Here is a 24,328-nt window from a genome sequence, read left to right on the forward strand (position 1 = left end):
ATCGAGGAAGAGGATGATTGCTAAACACTGCGGCGGGAAGCTGTGCTTGCTATTGGTAAAATACTGGCGGTCCTGTAAAATGGCCCTTGTTAGGGCTTTTAATTATGTAAATTGACTGTGCACCTCAGTGGAGTGGGCAGCCGATCTGCCTCACAGCCCACCCCTTGCCCATTACTGGGAAACTTTTCCAGTGGCTGAACAGTGACAGAATGCCGTCCCAATGTGGCTTGCTGCTATTTTACTGGCCCAGTAAAATTCAGCTCATTGACTTCAGATGCTTGCTCCAAAAATAGTTTTTCTACAGTTAGTTCTAAAATAACTTGCACTTTAAGTTATGCTGATTTAATTGCTGGTGAAACTATACATTTCAGCGATCACAAGGTGCTTTGCGAGTCTGAATGGGCCATGGAGTCTGTGTGGAGTTTGCACATTCTCCCTGTGTCTGCGTGGGTTTTCTCTGGGTGCTCCGATTTCCTCCCACACTCTAACGATGTGCAGGTTAGGTTAATTGGCCATGCTAAATTGCCCCTTAGTATCAGAGGGATTAGCAGGGTAAATACGTGGGGCTACGGGAATAGGGCCTGGGTGGGATTGTTGTCGGTGCAGGTTTGATGGGCCAAATGGCCTCCTTCTGCATTGTAGGGATTCTATTATTCCAGCTGTGCGCATTTCTTGGCTTGCTGGATGCCAACACATGGCTGCCTATTCTTCTGAAAACAAACCCATTCTGTTTTTAAATTTATCATTGAAAGCGCTGTCAAGACACTGTTGAACACAGATCTTTTAGTGGTATGCACCACCTCTGGGAGCAGAAGCACTGCCTCTTTTAAACTGTTACTAACAGCTGGGCTGTTGGCAGACTGATAAAGTAACTGCTGTGGAAGGAGGTCAATTAGAACTAACTGCAATCTGCAGAAGTTCAGCTTTACTTTGCTGTCAAAATTAATGTTGATCATATTATTGTTCATCAGAAACAAAGTCTATGAGAACAACAAGGTGATAATAACAAGCATCGACAAGTGAAACTGTTTGTACACTGCATTTGGTCGGTCAGGAAGGAGGGACCTCACCACCGTACTGAGTACAGAACTACCAACAAACGCAGAGGTCCACGAGTCCCCAGCAACTGCAATGGAACAACATCAAGGCAACAAGAGCCACAGGAATGACACTCTCTCTGGACAAGGAACATCATCCAGATAATGTCAACGCATATGCATCCCATTCAGAGACCTGGACAATTTAAAGACTATGCATGCAATGCATGTGTGGTAACTGACTAGAGGAACAAACAGTTGTTAATGCATGAGAGCAGTGGGTAACTTACAGTCATGCAGGGTCATGCATGCAAATTTGCCTTCTGTTTGCTAGGAAATGGGGACTCGCTGGAGTTCAGATGAATGAGGGGGGGATCTCACAGAGACTTATAAAATTCTAACAGGACTAGGCAGGGTCGATGCAGGGAGGATATTCCCGATGGTGGAGGAGTCCAGAACCAGGGGTCACAGTCTGAGGATTCGGGGTAGACCATTCAGGACGGAGGTGAGGAGACATTTCTTCACCCAAAGAGTGGTGAGCTTGTGGAATTCATTACCACAGGAAGTAGTTTATGTCAAAACATTGAATATATTCAAGAGGCGGTTAGATATAGCACTTGGGGCGAATGGGATCAAAGGTTATGGGGAGAAAGCAGGATTAGGTTATTGAGTTGGTCGATCAGCCACGAGCGTAATGAATGTCGGAGCAGGCAGGAAGGACCAAATGGCCTCCTCCTGCTCCTATCTTCTATGAATGTTTGAATCTCTTGTTCAATGTGAAAAGGGGGATGTTTCAATCTTTTGCTCGACAGGAAAAAGGGGGATATTTGGGCTTTGAAATATAAGCAGTCTGATGTCACATCTGGCTTTCCATAGTCATGTGACTATGCCATGAAGCTATCTCTCTGGAGGCAGATATCTTAACCAGTTCAATAATGCCTCTGGCTAAGATGACACTGATGAAGCATTGCTACCCTTAAACTTCAAACAGGACTGACAGGATCAGTACTACTCCTCCGCTTCCCACAAGGAAAAATGATGCCTCCTTCCCAACTCCTGAATACGAAACTCTCCCAAAACGCCCTCCTAATTACTGGCATTACTTTGATCCTTGATGCAGCCTCCTAGTGTCTGAACGAACACTTCTCACTGTCAGACAGCTACCATTTTCAACCTAGCCTACGCAGGGGTGTATAGATGAGGCTTGTAGATTTGAAATACCAAGAGCTGTTCAGGCCTCTGAATAGGTAGACCAGTTTGAAATGCTGAGGGCCTTATGTTGCCACATTTAGGGGCACCTGACACTTGACTTTTCCCTCACCCACCCAATTCCTCTTCGGGTTTAAAATCAAGCTTCCAAGCTAATGAAAAAATCTGGGTCTACAAAACAGCAAGTGAAATAGGAGAACTGATTTAGCAGTGTAAATATCCAAACAAGGTCACAGAATACATCGAAAATGGATTAAAGCAGCTGTGGATTTTGGTTGGTTTCGATTTGTCCAGTTTACCTGTTTTTTTAGTACAATCACTCTCTACAACTGAGGCGCACTGGACCAATGAACCTGATGAAATTTTGGTTTGGTTTAGCTGTTTACTGAATCATGATACACAATAATACTGCAAGCTTGCAAACATTTTGATATTTACTGGATCTTGTGCAGTTTTAGAATGAACAAAATTGCTTAAGTTCAGGGTTAATTTAACAATTTTTATCTTAAATTGGCATTATAATCAAATACCATGTATTGTGCAAGAGATCTAGCAAAGAGCCAGAAATTCCTTTTGAATCAGGACAAAGACTTCCATTTATATAAACACTTTCATAACTCCAAAACATCCAAAAATGCTTCGCAACCAATGAAGTGCTTGTGCAGTACAGTCACTGTTACATAGAAAATTCATGGAGTCCATTCAGCCCATCATGTCTCTGCCAAATAAAAAAAAGAGCTATCCAGCATTATTTCATTTTCCAGCTCATGGTCACCACATTGTGGGTTTCGGCAAATGGGGAACATATTGTAACATTGGGAAACACAACAGGCCATTTTAACACAAGGTCTCCCAAACAGCAATTAGATAAGTAACTAGACTATCGTTGTTCAGTGATGTTGGTTCAGAAACTGATACTAGTAAGGACATTGGGACAACTTTCCGACTCTTCTCCCAATAGTGTCAAAAGCACTTTTACACATAAACAACGAGACAATGGGGTATCAGTTTAACGCCACACCCAAATGACAGCACCTTGAAGAACATGCAGAATGACTGCAATGTTTTAAGAAAGTGGCTCACCACCCCCTTCCCAAGGATAATTAAGAAAGGGCAATAAAGACCGGCCTTGCCAGCAACACACATCCTGTGAATTTTTTTGCATTTCACAGCATGAAATGTAACACTAGATTATATACTCAAATCCTGGAATGTCATATTTGAAAAATTGAGAAAACATTTAAAAAAATATTGTAAGCAAACAAACCCAGTGGAAAAAGACACATACCGGTCTAATGAGATAATCAAAGTCTCATTTATTTCAGGCAAATCATCTGATTTTATTGTGATGTTGATTGTCGCGTTGCTCTGGCCTGATAAGAACACAACAGACCCATTGATTGGGCTGAGGTCCTCACTGGTGATATTGTGATGATTAACCCCTGTAGGTCTCAAATTCCAATATACCTCTGCGGAGCCATCGGTTCCATCTCGCTGCAACGCAATATATATCTGAAAACAAGATCACGACAACTCAAGAACTAAATTGAGCCAAAATCCTAGAACTCCCTCACTAGCTGCACTGTGGGTGCACCTCAGGGACTGCAACGGTTCAAGAAGGCAGCTCACCACCACCTTCTCAAGGGCAACTAGGGATGGGCAATAAATGCTAGTCTAGCCAGCGATGCCCATATCCCATAATTTCTTTTAAAATTGGAATGTGTCTGTGCTTTAAGATCATCTGCAAACATAATCAAATATAAATGTCAATTTACAGTTCGCAATATTCACACAGATGTTTATTTGTGAAAACTGATTGTCCAGTATAAGATCAGAGAATGCTGGAAAAACTCAGCAGGTCTGGCGGCAACTATAGGGAGAGAAAACAGAGTTAATGTTTTAAGCCTGTTACAGTATTACAGCCCTCAGGACTCGACACTGAGCTCAACAATTATAAACTGTGACCTTTCGCATCCAGTTTAATCCCTTCTTAAAAAAATATTCTATACATTGCAAAACTACCACCCCACCCTCCCACCCCCGCAACCGGGCCATCTATCTCCTGTTGTACGTTTGCTACATTTTTGTTGCAATCTCTCCCCGCTCTCACTAATTCAGCTGTTCCACCCCACTCATAATATAATATCCGGCACCTTTTCCCTCTCTTTTAGTTCTGAAGAGTCGAACAGACTCGAAGTGTTAACTCTGATTTTTCTCCCCACGGATGCTGCCGGATCTGCTGACATTTTCCAGCATTCACGTTTGTGTTACAGATTACAGAATCCACAGTATGTTGCTTTTATTTTGCTAATTCTCCAATGCTGTGCAGCGAAAAATACCTCTGATTCTTCCGGAATAGTTTCAAATTGTGCGAGTGGTTACAGAGGAATTTTCCCAGATTCTCTTTTCCAAATTGGTCAGCTTTTCAGCTCTCCCAGGAGATCACATGGGTCTGAGTGGAGGGGCGGCGTACCTATTTTTTGCTGCTTTAAGGATAAGAACTTTAAGGATCAGGCTGAATAGGCTATTCAGTTGCAGATGGGTACCTTTCCAGTCGTAAGTTTTCTAACTAAACGCTTAAACTTGCAGCTCACATATACCTGACTTTCAGAAGTGTTCTCTGGTTCATGAACAAGAAGAGTCTCATTGCTGGTAAATCCAACCTCTCCATTTGCTAATTCAGGAGTTACTGTCCGTGAGATGTTCAGAGGATCACCCAGCCTGGGACTCACTGATGTGACAAGTGGAATGTGGTTTACTAACTCCACCGTTTCAAGCTGGAAGAATAAACAGAGGCTTGTCAGGCTTAAATAAACTCCAAATTTAAGTATCACGCCCAATCAGCTTAAAGAAAATGTAATAGTTAGATTTTTTTTCCGGACAGTAGAACAAAAAAAATTATATCCAGTGCTATTTTTTTCTTCAACATAAACAATTCTTGTACTGAGGTCACCAAGACTCCAAATGCAGAAAAATGCAATATTATCAGCAAATGCAGCAGAGAAATAAGATGGGTGGGGCGGGGGGGACTTTTGACATTCAAGGACAGGTGGGTTGGGGTCAGTGATGTCACGGACAGAATTTGTGTGTTTGTCTTTATCGCCCATGATCAGTACATTTGTATGTGAGAAGTATGTGTTTTCATACCCTCAGAATGAGTGCCTCAATTAAACAGTTCCAGCAGCAAGCTTTTTGTGAGTTTAAAACTAAAGAGGGTTATTTATTATCACACACTTACCCCAAATTTGAGGAAAGGAATCACTCACTCATCTCACACACACAATGATTAGATGCAGATGAAGGTAATATACTGTTAGAGCTTAGAATGATCTCAGTCTTTTTCATAGCAAGCCTATAATGTAGTTGCCGTTGTTGTTCTAAAGTTGAAGTGAAGACTTTGCAAAGCAAGGGATTTTCAATCAGCTATGAGATTTCCAGGAGGTTGGTTCTGAAATGAACTAAAATTGGTACAGGTTGGGGAGTCTTTCTCTCTCTGTTAGGATCTTCCACTTTCAAGGTTTTGCTAGTGATTACCTTGGCTGCTTGGATAACTTGCAGCTGGTTCAATGGCTTTGCTGGAACTCTGTCCACAATCAGCTTCCTACTCGTTTAAAAGCAAACACAAAACATGGCTGTCTCATCATGTGACTTCTTTACAAGTTCAAAGTCCTTTTCCAAATAATGTGAGTAGTTAGGTTGATTATACATGTTATGAGTTTCACACCTTACAAGTTTGAGACAGCCAGTGTTTTTGTGTTTGAATAGCCCTTTCAAAATGTTGATTCCTTTTTGGATTAGTTACAGGAAGAGGGATTGATCCAACATCAATCTGGAAAGTTCCATTTCTTGCCACTTGGGAAGAGTGGTTTCAAACCAGAAGCCATCTTTTGCAGTCTTCTGCGCTCAGTTTTAAAATATAAATATACACCAATGTAACAGTAACTTCCAATTACTCAAGCATCACACGGTGTCCGACCTACCAATGAAAGCTTTTTTATTCATTCACGGGATGTGACTGTTGCTGGCTAGGCCAGCATTTTATTGCCCATCCCATTTTGTCATTCAGAAGGTGGTGATGAGCTGCCTTCATGAACATGCAATCCATCTATTGTAAGAAAATGCAAAGTGCTGTTAGGAAAGGAGTTCCAGGTCAGCCACAGTGAAGGAACGGTGATATATTTCCAAGTCAGGATGGCAAGTGACCTGTTGGGGAACGTCCAAGTAGTGGTGTTCCAGAGTGAAGGATTCAGCGCTGTCATTGAATGTCATGGAGAGATAAATAGATGATCTCTTATTGGAGATGGTCATTGCCCAGCACTTGTGGGGCATGAATGTTACTTGCCACTTATCAACCCAAGCCTGAATATTATCCAGTTTTAGCTGCATTTGGACACAAACTGCTTCAGTATCTGAGGAGTCAGGAATAATGCTTAATGTTGCACAGTCAATGAACACCCCACCTCTGACCTTATGATAGAGGGAAGGTCATTGACAAAGCAGTTGAAGATGGTTGGGCCAAGGACACTATCTAGAGGAACTGCTGCAACAAAGTCTTGTACTAAGATGACTTGCTTTCAATAACCACAACCATCTTCCTTTGCGTAAGGTGCGACTGCAACCAGCAGAATATTCTCTCACTGATTCACACTGACTCCAGTTTTGCTAGAGCTCCTTGATGTCACACTCGGTCAAATGCTGATTTGATGTCATCAGTTGTGACTCTCACCTCACATCGAGTTTGGTTCACAGTAATTTCATTGCAGTGTTAATGTAAACCTACTTGTGACACTGATGAATAAACTTTAAAACTTTAAACTTTTGTCCGTGTTTGGATAAAAGCTGGAATTAGATCAGGAGTTGAGCATCTCTGGCAAAACTCAAGCTGAGCATTAGTGAGTAGATTATTAGGGTGGCACAGTGGTCAGCACTGCTGCCTCACAGCGCCAGGGGCCCGGGTTCGATTCCCAGCGTGGGTCACTGTCTGTGCGGAGTTTGCATGTTCTCCCTGTGTCTGAATGGGATTCCTCCGGGTTCTCCAGTTTCCTCCCACAGTCCAAAGATGTTCTGGTTAGGTGCATTGGCCATGCTAAATTCTCCCTCAGTGGACCCAAACAGGCGCCGGAGTGTGGCGACTAGGGGATTTTCACAGTAACTTCATTGCAGTGTTAGTGTAAGCCTACTTGTGACTAATAAATAAACTTTACTCATTTGCTGAGTAAGTGCCGCATGATAGCACTGTCAACGGCACCTTTCATCACTTTGCTGATGATTGAGAGTGGACAGAGGGAAGTCATTGGCTGAATTGCATCTGTCCTGATATTTGTGGAGAGGTTAAATGTGGGCAATTTCCCACACTGCTGAGTAAATGCTTGTGTTGTAGCTGTACTGGAACATCTTGACTAGGTATCCAGCAAGATCTGGAGCACAAGTCTTCCGTACTATTGTTGGAATGTTGTCAGGGCCATTGCCATTGCAGTATCCTGTACCTTGAGCCATTTCTTGATATCATGTGGAATGAATCGAATTGGCTGAAGATTGGCATCTGTGTTACAAACATATGAATTAGGCCATTAGGCCCCTCTAGCCAGCTCCGCCATTCAATAAAAAATTGACTGATCTGATTGTGGCCTCAACTCCACGTTCTAACCTCATAACCTTTGACTCCCTCGTTAGCCAAGAATCGATCTACCTCAGCCTTCATTTCAAAACACACTGCTTCACTTACAAAAATCTAAAATCAGAAAATATTCTTGCAAAAGATTGCAGCTTAAATTCCATGATTTTTCAATCGTCAGATGAACTAGAGAGGAACTATTTATTTCAATTCGCTTTCTTTGGACAAGCATACTATATATTTTTTTAATTTGGCTGGCTTTTTATGAAATGGGACTGCACTTCCAACCAATCTTTCAGTTCCATTAGTGTAAATGGCCGCTTCTGTCTTCTGTCTCAGTATTAATAACAAAATTCTCCAGTGATCTCAAATGACAGATCAAATGACACACGAGCCGGGGTTTTCTCTTCTGTTTGACTGCCAACAGATATATGAACAGGGTCATTAGAACACTCAGAGTCTTTGATTGGAAGCTCGCCAATTCGGGTTAGAGATGAGCGTGCTGCTGAGGGATATACATGTCTGTGGGGGTTGCTTACAGGGACAGACATGGGCACTTGATTTTTTTTGGCATGGAGGCATTTAAGTCTCTGGGGAATGTCTCAGAGGCCTCCCACAGTGTCTTCACAGAGAATTTGCTGATTTGCTGTTCCTCAGTCGGTCCTTTATTTCTTCCTCTGAAAATAATATAAAGAAGGAAGTTTCGGGGTCGGGGGGATACCTACTTCCGCACAATGGCTGCTGGAGTACAAAGAAAGGCAACCTCTCAGTATCTGCTAGAGGATTTTCAATTACCTCAGCCACCCCAGGAAAAAGCCAATTCATTTCAACACTGGCCTAATAATGTGACAGCGTGCTATTGGTCTTTACGTTTGTCTGTAAATTAACACCTACAAACCCTGGATTCTGGTTAATATGGCCAGGTAAATAAAACAGCTTTTAACAAGTGGGAAGGACAGGTTTGAAATATACATTTATTCACATGCATTAATCTACTGGCTCACAGATTCTTCTAGGTATCGCCCAAAGCCCAATCAGAAAACTGGATGAAAGAATATGGGCAGTGTTCCAACTCTGCAGATCTTTTTCCAATGTTCCAAAGAAGTTTGCTTGTGCAGTTCACCTCTGAAAATTGCTCAGAAAATCCAATCCTGTGTCTTATTTCTGGATGAACTGAGATGTGTCAAATGGCATTTCTCATCCATTTCTACCTAAAGTTTTTGCGAGCACCACCCTATATCTGGCCATTAAGAGGTGCAGGAGAACTTGTTGCCTGTTAATCTTTCTTAACTTAATGCTGGAAAACAGTAGGCTTGTTAGAACGATTCACTACCTGATTAAAATACTCATCATGCAGGGAACAACAGTCACTTGGCAATGTCCTAGCACTGTATAACATTAACCCACTGTGCTATCAGGCATATAATCCAAGTATTTTACTTTAATTCTGTGGAAACAAAGGGAAATGATGTGTGAAACGAAACAGCATACAAGTACACTAAGGCAGGTAACCAAAGTGAGGGAGAGTATAAATTGCTGAGAGAGGTGAAGTATTCTACTGAACTGCGCACTAATTCCTCATTCATCAAAGTGATAGTGTGTGAACTGAACCAAATGAAATATTTTTTATGTAAAACCAGTCACAAACTCCAGCGAACAAAGGAATTGTAGCCAGCATTACACACAGCTTGACTTCGACACCATTCATAGAATTAATAGCATTCTCTACACGGTATAATTTAATACCAGCAACTTTACATTGAGAAATGTCTATCCATCTCAGCATGTTGGAAAGCTTCAAAGCAACTACACTTATTAAAACAAGGGAGTGTGATTTTCAGAAAAATGGTGTAACTGTAACTACATTTAATTGTTTTTATTAGAATAAAGAGGCTGGTTCAGTTTTGAATCAGGTATTAGGACTTCTTAAATATAATCAGACTAATATTTCATCTTTGAGGACAGAAGCAAAAATTGCAAGATAAACATGCACCAATAATTAAAGTAAAATAAACATTAATGTTTTTAAAGAGCAAAGCATAATTTGGAAGGATGCTCTTGAATAGTATTTTTGATGGTCTTAAATATCCAACCTAATCCATAATGTAGTGTGACTCACAATGCTATTCTGCTGTGATACATCAAACTTAACTAAGAGATAAAATTAAAACAGCAGCCAAACATACATGATTTCACGCATATGCAAATTGCATACAAGGATACTCAGTAAGTATGAAATAAAATAGTGTCAAATAATTGAATGCAATGGGAGTTAACTTAGCAGGGAGCAAAATACATGGAAGCGGATCAGTTTCCCAGTACACACCCAGTGCCTCCCGTCCCTGGGACCTCCATCCCGCCCAAACTCACCTCCATCGAGGGACCCATTGACAATCTTCAAAATAGGCCCAGGTCTTATACTGGCAGCAGCCATTCTTCTCGGTGGCACTGCCAGGACTGCAGAGCCACCTACCTCTGATTGGCCAGCAGCTCGCAGGGGACAGATTTCAACCCTCCTTGGGGCTTGATTGCGTGGTAGACCCAACACCGAGCGGGTAAGTGCCTGGTAGTTGCATTGGGCCTCCTGGAGAACAGCAATATGGGATTCCCACAGGTTCTCCCATCAGTGGGTGGGTGACCATCACCAAAATTAAATTCCTCCCATAAAGTGTTGGAAAGCACTGTGACTGCTTGCTGTATTGTCAAACTTGAATAGACAGCATGGCCGAACTCAACCGATCCACCCGCCACGGAATTGGAGCAGGCGAGGGTCCGACAACAGAAATCTCCGTTGACCTCGGGCTGGAATTTCTGGTCCCGTCTGAGGGAGACCATAAAATCCCACCCATAACTGAGAATGTTTCATGGGGAACTTCAGTTCTAAAGGACATTAATTAATTATCATTCGCTCCATGGGTACAAATGGCAGGATAATCTCAGTAGTTATTTTTGAAAGTGGCAAGAAACTAGAAAAACAAGACAATTATGAGCAAATAATAACAGAGTAATCCACTGTACTGTTCCAAGGATCTGAAGATGGTGGAAAGAATATTATTGCTTATCCTCAATTCTTCAGCACAATACAAACTATTAGTATTACTTGAAAGAACAGCAAAAGAAAGTATTAAAGTGCTGTTTTGCAAACATTTTAAATAATAAATAGTTTGATGATATTTAAAGAATGGGATGACGTATTTGGTTAGAAAACTCTTGTTTTCAGTTACAACTCATGTAACTCCCTGCAAAGTACTTAATTAAATGATCAAATCAAATATATTTCAGATTATTTGAATAATACTAACAACTACTGTCTGAGATAACCAGTCCCAAAGGCAATTTAACTGAGATTTTTCACCAAAAAGAGGTCAATGTCACTGTTACAGATATTTTAAAATCTATAACTGTTGTGCAAAAATGTATTGACAGTTTGGACTACGAATACTAAACAAATGTTATAACCGTTTGCATTCATATTGACATACCTGCACAAAAAAACTTGCTCCATTTTGAAGGAATGCATCGTTTCTTATTGGTAGCTTGAGACTTATCTGTGATTGTCCTGGCATGAAGATAATATTGTTTTCGCTAGAAACATTAAGGATATCATCCTTCGCTTTAGAAAGATCCATAACACCAGGAGGGATGTACAGTACTGTATAGTTTAATTTCACAACCCCAATGGTTCCATTGTGACGGGCAAAACCCAACGACAGAAACCGCCCAGCTGGGCTACTCTCTATCTTCTGTTCTTCCATAGAGTAGAACTGAATTAAGCCATAGACATCATCACTATCCTGAATATAGAAAATAACCTAAACAAAGGAAAGACAAAAAGTGTGAACAGCCTTATTTCGATCCTAGGTCTACCCTAATAATTTAAGACCCATCTGATTGTCAAAACCACAATCTGGAACTGACAGTCATTCAGACGGGACCAGACATTCTTGTTATCTCTCCAGGCTATGAGAAATATAAAACCTTCATGCATTTATCATTTTATACACTGCATTTATTCAAAGTATTCACAAGTTGTTTTGAAAGAAGATTGAAATCATTACGCTGCAAGAGTGGATATGTTTTAGCAGAACTCAAAACAATTTCCCAATATTAAAAAAAAGCATCATAGTTATAGGAATGTTTTCTGGAAGAGTAACATGCCGAATGGCATTACGAGGATTCAGCGAACAGCTAGCTGAAGAGCATTCCCATCCATGAGGAAAAAAAATTCTAGTCTGGATTTTCCTAAGCTGCTGCAAATGATGAGAAATTTAAAAATTCACTACAATATATAACCCAGTTCAGACTAGCATCTTAAATTTTACAAGCAGACATAATCCAAAACATATAATTCAGATTGGCATTCCAGTGGCGTACTGCACTGTCAGGTGTGCCACCTTTCAGATGAGACATTAAATCAAGGTTCCATCTGTCTCCTCAGGAAGAAGTGTAATACTCTGTGCCACTGTTTGAAGAGGAACCGGTGTTTCTATTGCTGCCCTGGTCAATATTCCTCAGCCATGTAGGAAATGTGTATCTTTTTACATGTCTTTTGACTGTTATTCTTCATTATATTTTGTTTGTGTTATTAATTCACTTTTATGTGTATTATGTATTTTTATGAGTTCCTGGTAGATGAAGGGCTAATTGTAGATTACCGCCAGACAGATAACAAGATCAGCGCACAGCAACACGGAAGAGCCCCTGAATGTGGGAGTTAAAAAGAATGAACCTGCAGAAGGTAGGTGCACCGATTCCAAGATGACACAGGGAAAGAAAAGAACAGCAGTCAAAGTTGTCTGTAGCCATAAGAGTCAGTGGGCAGAAGAACCGTCTGAACTGGAAAATTGACTGCCTTTCTTTTGTAAAGTATAACTTTTGTTGCTTAATGAATTGTCCTGATACAATTACATCAAGTTTCTCCTTGTCTGAAATTTCTTGTCTTGTCTCGGAACCTCTTACCTCAGTGAAATAGACTATTTGTTCATGTGTCTCTGAGCAAGATTTCTTAAATACTCCAGCGCCAGGGAAGTGCTTTTGGATGACCTGAGTTTGTGAAAGGTGCTTTATAAATACAAGTTCTTTCCTCCTTTCTTTTTTACTTATGTCATCTATTGGTCATCAAAATGTTATGCAAAGAGGTTTCATATATTTTTTAGGAGTATACCGCAGAAAATTACAATGCATGTCTAAACAGCAATTTTAATAAACGTACTTGCATGGGTTCATCTAGTTCTGCTTCTCCCTTTATTGTATTGTTCAAAAGTTGGAACAGATATGCCTCTGCTTCCTCTGGTAAATTATCATTAATGATGGTGAGATGCACTGTGGCCAGCATCTGGCCTTCCACAAGGTTTAGAGTTCCTGAAACTGGCATTAGGTCTACAGTGACGGCGGAGGAGTCACTACTATTCCTTGAAATAAGCCAGTCCACCGAAACATTACCATGTGTCCCACCGTTTCTTACAACGGTAATCCCATCAAATCTGCAATCAGAATATCCAGGAAAGGGTTACTGTATGGATTAATGAACACCATCACAATAATTAGGTTTTTATGGGCATTAAAAATCTGTCATTCTTTAGCCATTACTTATATTTAATTTAGCAGTTTGGATTGTCTATATAAAATCTGACATCACATTAGCCACACGTAGTTTTAATTACTACCCTGCTGTCAAAAATAATTTACTAATGTCATAAAAGACTCCAAAAAGATTGAAAAAATGTTTTTCTGCTGACCCTGAATGAATGTCTGACTCCAAAAGGACTCCCAATTTCTCTATTTCTGCACACAACCGTGTCTCTGAATCCTACGTTAAGACTGGACCACTCAGTAACCTTGTTTGACTATGAACCCTGTTTAGTTGATATATTTCTCTAACAAACTGAATGTTGCTGTTAATAACATGTGGCCCAGATCTGAGCTTTCCTATTTTTCCACTCCCATCATACTTGCCTCACTGTCTACCCTCTTTGTGTTCCTTGCCCCTTTGCCATTACCCCTTATAATTCCGACATTTCCAAATTGATTACCTCAACCCTGTCTTGCTTCCTGACTCCATTCACTGCTGCCTCCCTGCAAACTCCATTGTCCTCCACTGTCCCAGAGTGTCTCCAGAATGAGAGGGGATCTCGTAGAAACTTAAAATTCTAACAGGATTCAACAGGATAAATTCAGAAAGAATGTTCCCGATGGTGGGGAGTCCAGAACTAGAGGTCATAGTTTGAGGATAGGAGGAGCAGACTTGAAGGGCCGAATGGCCTAATCCTGCTTCTATTTCCTATGTATGTTTCTATGTCCTAGACAGTCATTGCTCCGTGACAAGCTCATTGCCTCCTCCAACCTCAATCAAAGTGCTCTGTTGTGCCTGGTAAACAGCTCTGCTCCAGTTTTAAGTTATTTGTTATTGTCACAAGTATATATTAACACTGCAATGAAGTTACTGTGAAAATTCCCTAGTCGCCACACTCCGCGCCGCTTCGGGTACACTGAGGGAGAATTTACCATGGCCAATGCACCTAACCAACACATCTTTTGGAATGTAGCAGGAAACCAGAACACCCGGAGGACGCCCTCGCAGACACGGGGAGAACATGCAAACTCCACAGAGACAGTCACCCAAGCCGGGAATCGAACCCAGGTCCCTGGCACTGTGAGGCAGCAGTGATAACCGCAATGATCTCCTCCAGCACCGCATCACCAAGCGTACCCTTTGTTCTTTCAGCACCAGCTCATTTCTATCCCTGAGTTCCACTACTGATAGCTTATCATTCAGTCACCTGGACCATGCCCTTCTAGAACTCCCTCCCATCTTAACTTTGACATCTCCTTCACTGCCTTCAAAATTGCCTCTTCTTTAAACAAAGCTTTGACTCCCTCTGCTTAAAAGATTTAATGTCTGCTTTATTTAATGTCTGCTTAATTTCCATAGAGCTCGTTACACACTCATTACTTTATAGAGCTTGTGTTAAGATGATTTGACATTGAAAATTGCTCATTTATGAGAACAAGAGATATGAAATAAATTATTTGAATCTTTTCAGTAGATTCAGTTAAGTAAATACAGAACACGAGCATCCAATTCCCAAATGATAGTAAATTAATTTCAATTATTATGCTTGAGAGCAATCTCAATGGCTGTCCTCCTGTAATGTGGAGAATTGCATCACTAGAAGAAGAACTGAAGCCAATGGTCACAGTTGCTCCGACCAGACTGACATTGAGAAACATCAAAAACACGCAAGATTATTTCTGTAAACCAAAAAAATTACAAAACATAATAAAACACAAAGCTGGAATGCAGAAACATTGTATTATATCCTACCTTGTCATCGTGTCTTCATTGATAACAACATTTTGTGCCAGGAGGCTGCTGCTAATGGACAGAACTCCATAAGGGTGGTCATTTGGCTCAATAATAATCTGAACTGTGTTGGGAGTAAGCAGCACTGCATCTCCCTTTATTGTATCTTCAAGTAACACAATCTGAAATGACTCTGCAATTTCAGGGGTAGGATCATTGATGATCTGAATTTTCAGATTTACTTCATAAACGTAAGGCAGGAAAATAATGGTTCTGTTTGGTTGAAGGTCAACAAAATCAGACTGTAGCAATGCACTGGCAGAACTGTTGCCAGTCACTATCTGGTAATTAATAGAAACCAGAGCATCATCAGAACCAATTATATTTCCAAACTGGTCCTTCCCACGTATAACTGGTATGGTAATCACATGATCTGTCTCTGACACCATGTACAATGCTTGAGCTAATCGCACTGGGCTGTCATTTTTGTTGATTTTAAGTTGAAAGCTGCTTTGTGTAGCATTGATTTCAGCTCCTCCCTCGACACTCGTTAGCTGCACTGTGAAGACTTCATCATTTTCAGGGATCTGGAAGAATGAATGAAATGCCTTACACATGGAACAGATTAATCTTTGATTTAATGACAGAAATTTCTGGTGTTTGTGGAGGGTAGCAGCATGACTCGCTGGAGGTCAACAATTTGGGGCTGCCATATCTCATTTAAATTTCCTCCAAATCCGAGGTATTGGGAAAGAGGGAGCACACCCATCCCACCATTACTTGGGATGTATTTGATGGAACTCTGAAGCCAGCCAACAAATTAAGTTCTATCAAGTTTAATTTTACTTCCACCCTCAGATGTGCAGGACATTGATCTGATCCTCCTTCCGACTGTCTTCTAAAATGCCCTTACAGGCGCAAGTCTTCCATTCTGATTATGATAATTACCCTGTCATTGCATAACAGAATGGGTTATATGGTTTAGGGTATGGACACATGGGAAGGGACGATTTTACTGGCTCATCATGCCAGTCGATCAGCGTGGCAACCCAGTAAGATCGTGAGGGAGGCGAAAAACGGGGTTTCCCAGCTCTTGTGATGATACCAGCACCAGATTGCTGACATGATCAGCGTTGTGCCTGGGAAGGGAGGGAGGCTGATTTAAATATTCAAATTTTCATTTTAATGTTATTAGTGAACTCTCGCTCACTTGCCTTAATGGCCTCACAGGTGTAGGTCCTCACCGCTGAGGCTTCATCGGCGAGGATCAAATATAGTCCCTAGCGATGGGGACCAGGCGTGATGGCCTCACTTGTGGGACCGGAGGCCACTGAGACCCCTTGGATGGTCAGGAACAGGGGATTGCAGTGCCCCTTTGCTGGCACTGCCAGCTTGGCACCCGGACACAGCCCATGCACCCTGGCACTGCCCACTGAGCACTGGTCAGTGCCAAGGGTCAGGGGCTAAGGGGAGGGTGCAGAGTCTAAAGGGGAGGCTGCGATGGGGAGCCGTGCACTCTGCAACCTGGAATCGCTAGGGCGGCAATCGACCTGGGTGTTGGTGTGAACGGGGGCATCATTAGGCCAGGGGTGGTGAATGGGGGCAGCAATCATCTGGGGTGGAGTGAACAGGGTCGGTGATTGGACGGGCAGGGGTGAATAGATTGGTGATAGGCTGGGAAGGGGAATCGGGTGGGGGAGTGTCAGATTCACAGTGCACTAACTGTGTACAAATTACACTGTACATTGGGAGATCATGCGCAATGATGCCCTCTAGCAGTCATCAGCCGGTTTCCCAGCAAGAATAAACTCTGTCCACACCCCCTACTGCCGCGAATCACACATTGCCTCCTTTCTTTCTAAGTGGCATAAGATTTGAACTTTTCTCTTGCCCAAAAAATGGGTACGATTCGCTCCCATTTGCACACTCGTTCAACACTTAGAATTTTTTTGGTAAGATTGCCCCCCTGGGATCCCACATTGTCACATTACACTGAGAGTGATAGGACTATAGAATTTTGGGGTTTTGAGCTTTACATTTCTGTGATGCTTATGTCTAGAGTTCATACTTTTGTTAAAATGTGCTATATAAAAACCTGCCAGCAGGGTGTGCTGGAGGTGGAGTCTGAGAAGTATTTCTCTTTTGTGTGGATAAGGATAAAAGGGGCCTTCCTGTTTTGGTGGACAGTTCAGTTCAGAAGCAGTTGTGTGTTTGTAATTGTTAATTGTTTAGAAGTGATAAAACACTTCTATTTCTCAATAGTGAAACCACACCAAAGCTTAGAATCCACACACATTTACTGATGGAGAAATAATATTCTGCAGGATATTCATACAAATTCTCAATTGCACAGATTTGCATTTTAAAAGTAGGTGCAGTGTGAAATAAAGCTACTAAAGTAATTCACTTCACTCCTCACTTATCATACATTTGAGTCCTGGGAGAATCAAAAATTAACATAACAATCAGACCTGGATAAATTCAGCATGCAGTTCATACATGTGTAACTGTAATTTGTATGTTAAATAAGCCACAGGAGACCTGGTCTTTTGACTGGAAACTTTCACAAAAGAAGTGTCTATTGTCCCTAGGTAAATGCCCTGAACAATTCTATGCAGTTACAAGCTAACTGTTGCTTGATAGTCTTTTTGACGTCTTATGGGAGAATTCAGCCTGCTCAAAAGATAAATTAAACATGGTTACATACACTCAACTGAAATAAGATTAAAAGTAAAAACGTGCATGGTGTAATGTTTGCTTAATTTATAAAATTGAACAATATTAAACATGAACGAAAACCAAAACCTTTGTTCTTTTAGTATCTAGAAAAGAAAAAAGGATACTGATTCATGGTAGTTATCACACAGTCATAATGAGTTGATGGATAATATTAAACATCGTTCAACTAAATAGAAGTATTTTTTTTCCAATCCTAGTGCAGATGCAGTAAGACAGTTTGACAAGCTTTACAAACTCGTTCAATGGCTGTGTCCTGTTATTTTACAAGGCTGTGTTTGTTGCCAATGCCGTGCATGTGCAGTTCGAGTGATCAACTCTGTTCGTCACTGTAATGTGGAGATGCTGGCGTTGGACTGGGGTAGGCACAGTAAGAAGTCTCACAACACCAGGTTAAAGTCCAACAGGTTTATTTGGCAGCACAAGCTTTCGGAGTCTGATGAAGGAGCCTGAGACTCCAAAAGCTAGTGCTGCCAAATAAACCTGTTGGACTTTAACCTGGTGCCGGCAGCCAGGACCAAAGATGGCACTGTCCTAATCATCACAGCTGTGTTTTAGGCAACAGTGTCCTTTTATCTTTGGTAACATTTAGTAATAAATGTGCACTCAGAGCAGAATTATCCCAACAGTGAAAGTTAACACAAGTTCCAAATACACTAGGTGGAGAAAATACCTAAACTTATTTCTGATGAGCATATTTCTGCAGAACCTAATTACAGCTTTTATATTGGATTTAATAGGAAAATCTGATTCACTCAGCATTGTTTGTGTAATATAGCACTTTTCAGGAACTCAATGACAACATTAAACAAATCCTTACCACATATGTTTGCATTCTCATAGTGAAAACTTCCTTATTCAAGTATAATAACCAGCAAGATAGTTTGCACCTTCTGTATTGGAGTGGTCAACATCCACAAGGAAATGTGAGGAGTAACATTATCAATCAGTTAGAGAATTAGGGATTATAAACTCAACTGGAGTCAGTCTGATCTACCCGAGATGCACTCCCTTTTCCCTCTTCCTGCAAACTATATTTGGAATGTTTTCATATTTTAAATGACTTGAGTCATTTCCAAAACAACAAATAAATCTTTCTGACATGAGCCAGAAGAAGACAGGTCAGAATTACTGTTCCTCAGAACAGTTTCAAGTGCTTAACAGAATAGAGTGAATTTCTTCTGTCTTCTACCTTAATGAAACAAATTAACCCATTTATTTTAAATAGCCTAACCTGTTAAAAAAAAAGGAAGAACAATGCCATGTGAATATTTCATCTCGTCATCAGTTTTTATGGGCAGCAGTCACTTCTGACTGTTTGATCCCTAAGTTGGCCTGTTCACACTATTTCGTTTTCCGCACCAGCACAATTAGCAAAGCAAATTAGATAATCTGTGTCCAGATATTTTCTTAAAATGTTTTATCAAGGCATTATGTAATTTTCTGAAGAGAGTACAAATGACTCAACTTCCTTTAAGACTAAACTAAATTAAGACTAAACTAGTTTCAACTGAGATTGTGGCCTTTCAATGAGAATCTGCCACAATTATAGTGTTTGAAGTTTTAAAGTTTATTTATTGGTGTCACAAGTAGGCTTATATTAACGCTGCAATGAAGTTACTGTGAAAATCTAATTGTCACACTCCGACGCTTGTTTGGGTACACTAAGGGAGAATTTAGCGTGACCAATGCACCTAACCAGCACTTCTTTCTGACTGTGGGAGAAAACCGGAGCACATGGAGGAAACTCACAACAGGCATCAGTTGTAATAATCATGTACTCTTGGGGCCTTGTTCTTCCAAATAATTTGGGCTGTCTTATGAGGAAAGGTTGGACGGGCTATGCTTGTATTGTATCCACTGGAGTTTAGAAGAGTAAAAGGTGCGTTGAGTGAAACGTAGGTCTTGGCAGGATAGATGTGGAAAGGATCATAGAAATCATAGAAACCCTACAGTGCAGAAGGAAGGCATTCAGCCCATCGAGTCTGCACCGGCAACAATCCCACCTGGTCCTTATCCCCGTAACTCCACATATTTACCCTGCTAATCCCTCTAATCTACATATCCCGGACTCTAAGGGACAATTTAGCATGGCCAATGCACCTAACCTGCACATCTTTGGGGTGTGGGAGGAACCAGAGCACCCAGAGGAAACCCACGCAGACACGGCGAGAACGTGCAAACTCCACACAGGCAGTGACCCAAGCCGGGAATCGATCCCAGGACCCTGAAGCTGAGAGGCAGCAGTGCTAAACACTGTGCCACTGTGCCGCCATGCCACTGTGCCACCGTGCCACCAGGATGTTTCCTCTTGTGGAAGAATCTGTTTAAAAATAAGGAGTCACCCATAGAAGTGAGAGATGTGGAGAACTTTTTTCCCTCAGACGGTTGCGAGTCTTTGGAACTTTCTGCCTCAAAAGGCTCGAGGGGCCTACTCCTGCACCTAATTCATATGTGTGGCTGAAAAGCATTTCAATCAGTAGAGAATATTTACAGTTGCATTCTTTAGAACTGTGTTTCTTACCTGGTCATCTATAATGGAAATGTTATAAACTACCACTGCTCTCCCAGGAGGAAGAATGATGTTTCCCCTTGCTGGACTGATGTCTTCATCTGCAGAATTTGGGCCTGCTGTAATCTGCCAGTACAGAGATAATGATGACAAGACAATTATTAGTTTGTATACAAGTGGTGACATCTTTCAAGTAGATGACATCACAGCTGAGAACAGGGAGCATTGCACAATTAAAGTTTTAAACAATGACATATTGGAATGGAATTGCAATCTGCAAATTAACACAATCTGCATTTAAAATGAGCATTTATATTCCTATATTCACCATTTCATGCAAGGCAGAATTTCTTTTTAATTCTCATTGTTACGAATATAAATTGTTTGACATGAAGGAAATACTCTATGTAAATTGATAAGTAAAATTATCCCAACCCCCACCCCACACTACCACCTCCATCTCCCAGAGCAAAAACTGGGACTTTCTATTGAGGTGGACCTCCTTTGACTTGTACTCTTCTGTTTTGGTTATGAAATTAAATCTGGTATTGACTTTACTAATTGCTATTCTGTATTGATTGTACATAGTGAACATCAAGCCCATTAAAGCTTTGTGTGTATAATTCACCCATTGCTATTTTTACCCCATTCATGGATAATGTGTGTTGCCCATTTTCCCTTCCTATGTCTATTATATTACATTTGTCTGTGTTAAATTGTGCCTGTTCTACACACTCACATATTTAGCCAATTTGCTCGATAATTTCCCAAATGCCTCCACTGGTACCACTGGCCATCCTAGTTCGGTATTAAAAGAAATGCAATTAATTTGCATTGATTTTCTCAATCATTGATGTAAATTAAAAATAATTGAGATCCCACTTAGTTTGAACAAGTATTCATCGCTTTCTGTCATTCAGCTATTTTTACATTTATACCCAATTGGATGACATTTTGAGTCAGCAGTTTGAGAGTTCAAGACCCACTCTAGGGCTTGAGCACACGATCTAGACTAACATTTTTAGTACAGTCCTGGAGCATACCACATTTTTAAAGATGCCATCTGTATTTTCTTTGGTTAACTAAGGCCCCATTATCTGTTCAGAAAATTCTTTGAAGAAAGCCAGGCAGTTCTCCAAGTGTCCTGGTCACCATTCTTCCCTCCAAGAACGCTTGTTTTGTGAAAATTCATTGCCATATCTGCCTACATCACATGTATTTTAAAAATAATCCATTGGCTATAAAGTGCAGAACAAGGATATCAAAGGTCCTAAAACAGAAAATGCTGGAAAATCTCAGCAGGTCTGACAATGTTTCAAGTCTAGACGACCCTTCGTCAGAGCTGCTGTCAGACCTGATGAGATTTTCGAGCATTTTCTGTTTTTGTTTCAGATTCCAGGATCTGCAGTATCTTGCTTTTCTCAAAGGTCCTGTCTTAGTGCAAGGTTTTTCTATCTGGAGGTCCGTATAATTTTATGATCAAATGAAAAGAAATAGAAAAATTACACACAAAAAACACAATGCATAAGAAACCGGATGTTATTGTGGCAGTTAACAGAAAACAGCCATAGAATTGTAAAGGATGTCCAAAGAGGATTTCAGTGGAAGTAGTCCCACTAAAAATCATATCCATCAGGTCCAGAAACTGAAACCATGAAACTAATTGTTATTTCAACCTGATCGTGGATAAGGATAGATCTGGTCCTCGGGTTGAAGTTCTGAACTGGAAAAAGGCCAAATTTGATGAAATGAGAAGGGATCTGGGAAGTGTGGATTGGCACAGGCTGTTCTCTGGTAAGGATGTAAATGGAAAGTGGGAGGCCTTCAAAGGAGAAATTTTGAGAGTGCAGAGTTTGTATGTTCCTGTCAGGATTAAAGGCAAAGTAAATAGGAATAAGGAACCTTGGTTCTCGAGGGAGATTGTAACACTGATTAAGAGGAAGAGAGAGTTGTATGAAATGTACAGGCAGCAAGGAACACATCAGATGCTCGAGGAGTATAAAAAGTGCAAGAAGCTACTTAAGAGGGAAATCAGGAGGGCTAAAAGAAGACATGAGGTTGCTTTGGCAGACAGAGTGAAGGAAAATCCAAAGAGCTTCTATAGGTATGTTAGGAGCAAAAGGATAGTGAGGGATAAAATTGGTCCTCTTGAAGACCAGAGTGGTACACTGTGTATGGAACCAAAAGAGATGGGGGAGATACTAAATGGTTTTTTTGCATCCGTATTTACTGAGGAAACGGGCATGGAGTCTACGGAAATAGGGCAAACTGGTAGGGAGGCCATGGAACCTTTACAGATTAAAGGGGAGGAGGTGCTCGCTGTCTTGAGGCAAATCAGAGTGGATAAATCCCCAGAACCGGACAGGGTATTCCCACGGACCTTGAGGGAAGCTAGTGTTGAACTTGCAGGGGCCCTGGCAGACATATTTAAAATGTCAGTATTCACGGGGGAGGTGCCGGATGATTGGAGGGTGGCTCATGTTGTTCCGTTGTTGGAAGAATTCTTCAATGGAAGAAGCCAGAGAGTGGTTGTGGAGGATTGCTTCTCTGAGTGGAGGCCTGTGACTAGTGGTGTGCCGCAGGGATCGGTGTTGGGTCCATTGTTGTTTGTCATCTATATCAATGACCTGGATGATAATGTGGTCAATTGGATCAGCAAGTTTGCTGATGATACAAAGATTGGAGGTGTAGTGGACAGTGAGGAAGGTTTTCAAAGCTTGCAGAGGGATTTGGACCAACTAGAAAAATGGGCTGAAAAATGGCAAATGGAATTTAACGCAGACAAGTGAGAGATATTGCACTTTGGAAGGACAAATCAAAGTAGAACGTACAGGGTAAATGGTAGGACTCTGAAGAGTGGGGCAGTTGAACAGAGGGATCTGGGAATACAGGTACAGAATTCCCTAAAAGTGACATCACAGGTGGATAGGGTCGTAAAGAGTGCCTTTGGTACATTGGCCTTTATAAATCGGAGTATCGAGTATAAAAGTTGGAGTGTTATGGTAAAGTTATATAAGGCATTGGTGAGGCCGGATTTGGAGTATTGTGTACAGTTTTGGTCACCTAGTTACAGGAAGGATGTAAATAAGATTGAAAGAGTGCAGAGAAGGTTCACAAGGATGTTGCCGGGACTTGAGAAGCTGAGTTACAGAAAGAGATTGAATAGGTTGGGACTTTATTCCCTGGAGCGTAGAAGATTGAGGGGAGATTTGATAGAGGTGTATAAGATTTTGATGGGTATAGATAGAGTGAATGCAAGCAGGCTTTTTCCGCTGAGGCTAGGGGAGAAAAAAACCAGAGGGCATGGGTTAAGGGTGAAAGGAGAAAAGTTTAAAGGGAATATTAGGGGGGGCTTCTTCACGCAGAGAGTGGTGGGAGTGTGGAATGAGCTGCCGGATAAAGTGGTAAATGCGGGGTCACTTTTAACATTTAAGAAAAACTTGGACGGGTTCATGGATGAGAGGGGTGTGGAGGGATATGGTCCAAGTGCAGGTCAGTGGGACTAGGCATAAAATGGTTCGGCACAGACAAGAAGGGCCAAAAGGCCTGTTTCTGAGCTGTAATTTTCTATGGTTCTATGGTTCTATTTAAGTCAGGTGGCTATCTGTTAACAAGTGACCTGTGCTATGTTAATTAGTCAGTGGCAATAAACCAAATGCTGCTTTCTGTTATTAAGCTAAGATGGGACTGAAAAATAATTTGATATCACTTACCTCAAAGTACACAGTTACAGTCCCATAGGTTCCTTTCATTCTGATTAGAGTAAGCGGCACAAATGTATTTCTATCCCTTGCCTCATCCACTATAATTATGGAAGACTGAGGGAGAGACAAAGAAATATAATTTCAGCAATATACCTCTTAGCCTGAACAGCTCAGACAGATCTGTAACCTTGACAACACCCAACTCTCACAGGC

At 41.2% G+C, this 24,328-nt stretch overlaps 1 protein-coding gene across 1 annotated transcript in view; it reads right to left on the bottom strand.

Annotated features, from left to right (window-relative positions):
- The window catches only part of adgrv1 (adhesion G protein-coupled receptor V1), a 504,809-nt gene that overhangs the window by 454,318 nt on the left and 26,163 nt on the right, over nt 1–24,328 (bottom strand). Inside the window, exons 4-10 of the mRNA XM_078213879.1 lie at nt 24,125–24,229; nt 20,424–20,537; nt 15,185–15,750; nt 13,073–13,343; nt 11,343–11,672; nt 4,847–5,023; nt 3,535–3,758 (exon numbers count right to left, since the gene is read on the bottom strand). Coding sequence (XP_078070005.1) covers nt 3,535–3,758; nt 4,847–5,023; nt 11,343–11,672; nt 13,073–13,343; nt 15,185–15,750; nt 20,424–20,537; nt 24,125–24,229 — 1,787 coding nt within the window. The remainder of the gene's footprint in view (nt 1–3,534; nt 3,759–4,846; nt 5,024–11,342; nt 11,673–13,072; nt 13,344–15,184; nt 15,751–20,423; nt 20,538–24,124; nt 24,230–24,328) is intronic.

The sequence above is a fragment of the Mustelus asterias genome, chromosome 6, assembly GCF_964213995.1.
Source record: "Mustelus asterias chromosome 6, sMusAst1.hap1.1, whole genome shotgun sequence".
In the NCBI taxonomy this organism is placed as follows: domain Eukaryota; kingdom Metazoa; phylum Chordata; class Chondrichthyes; order Carcharhiniformes; family Triakidae; genus Mustelus; species Mustelus asterias.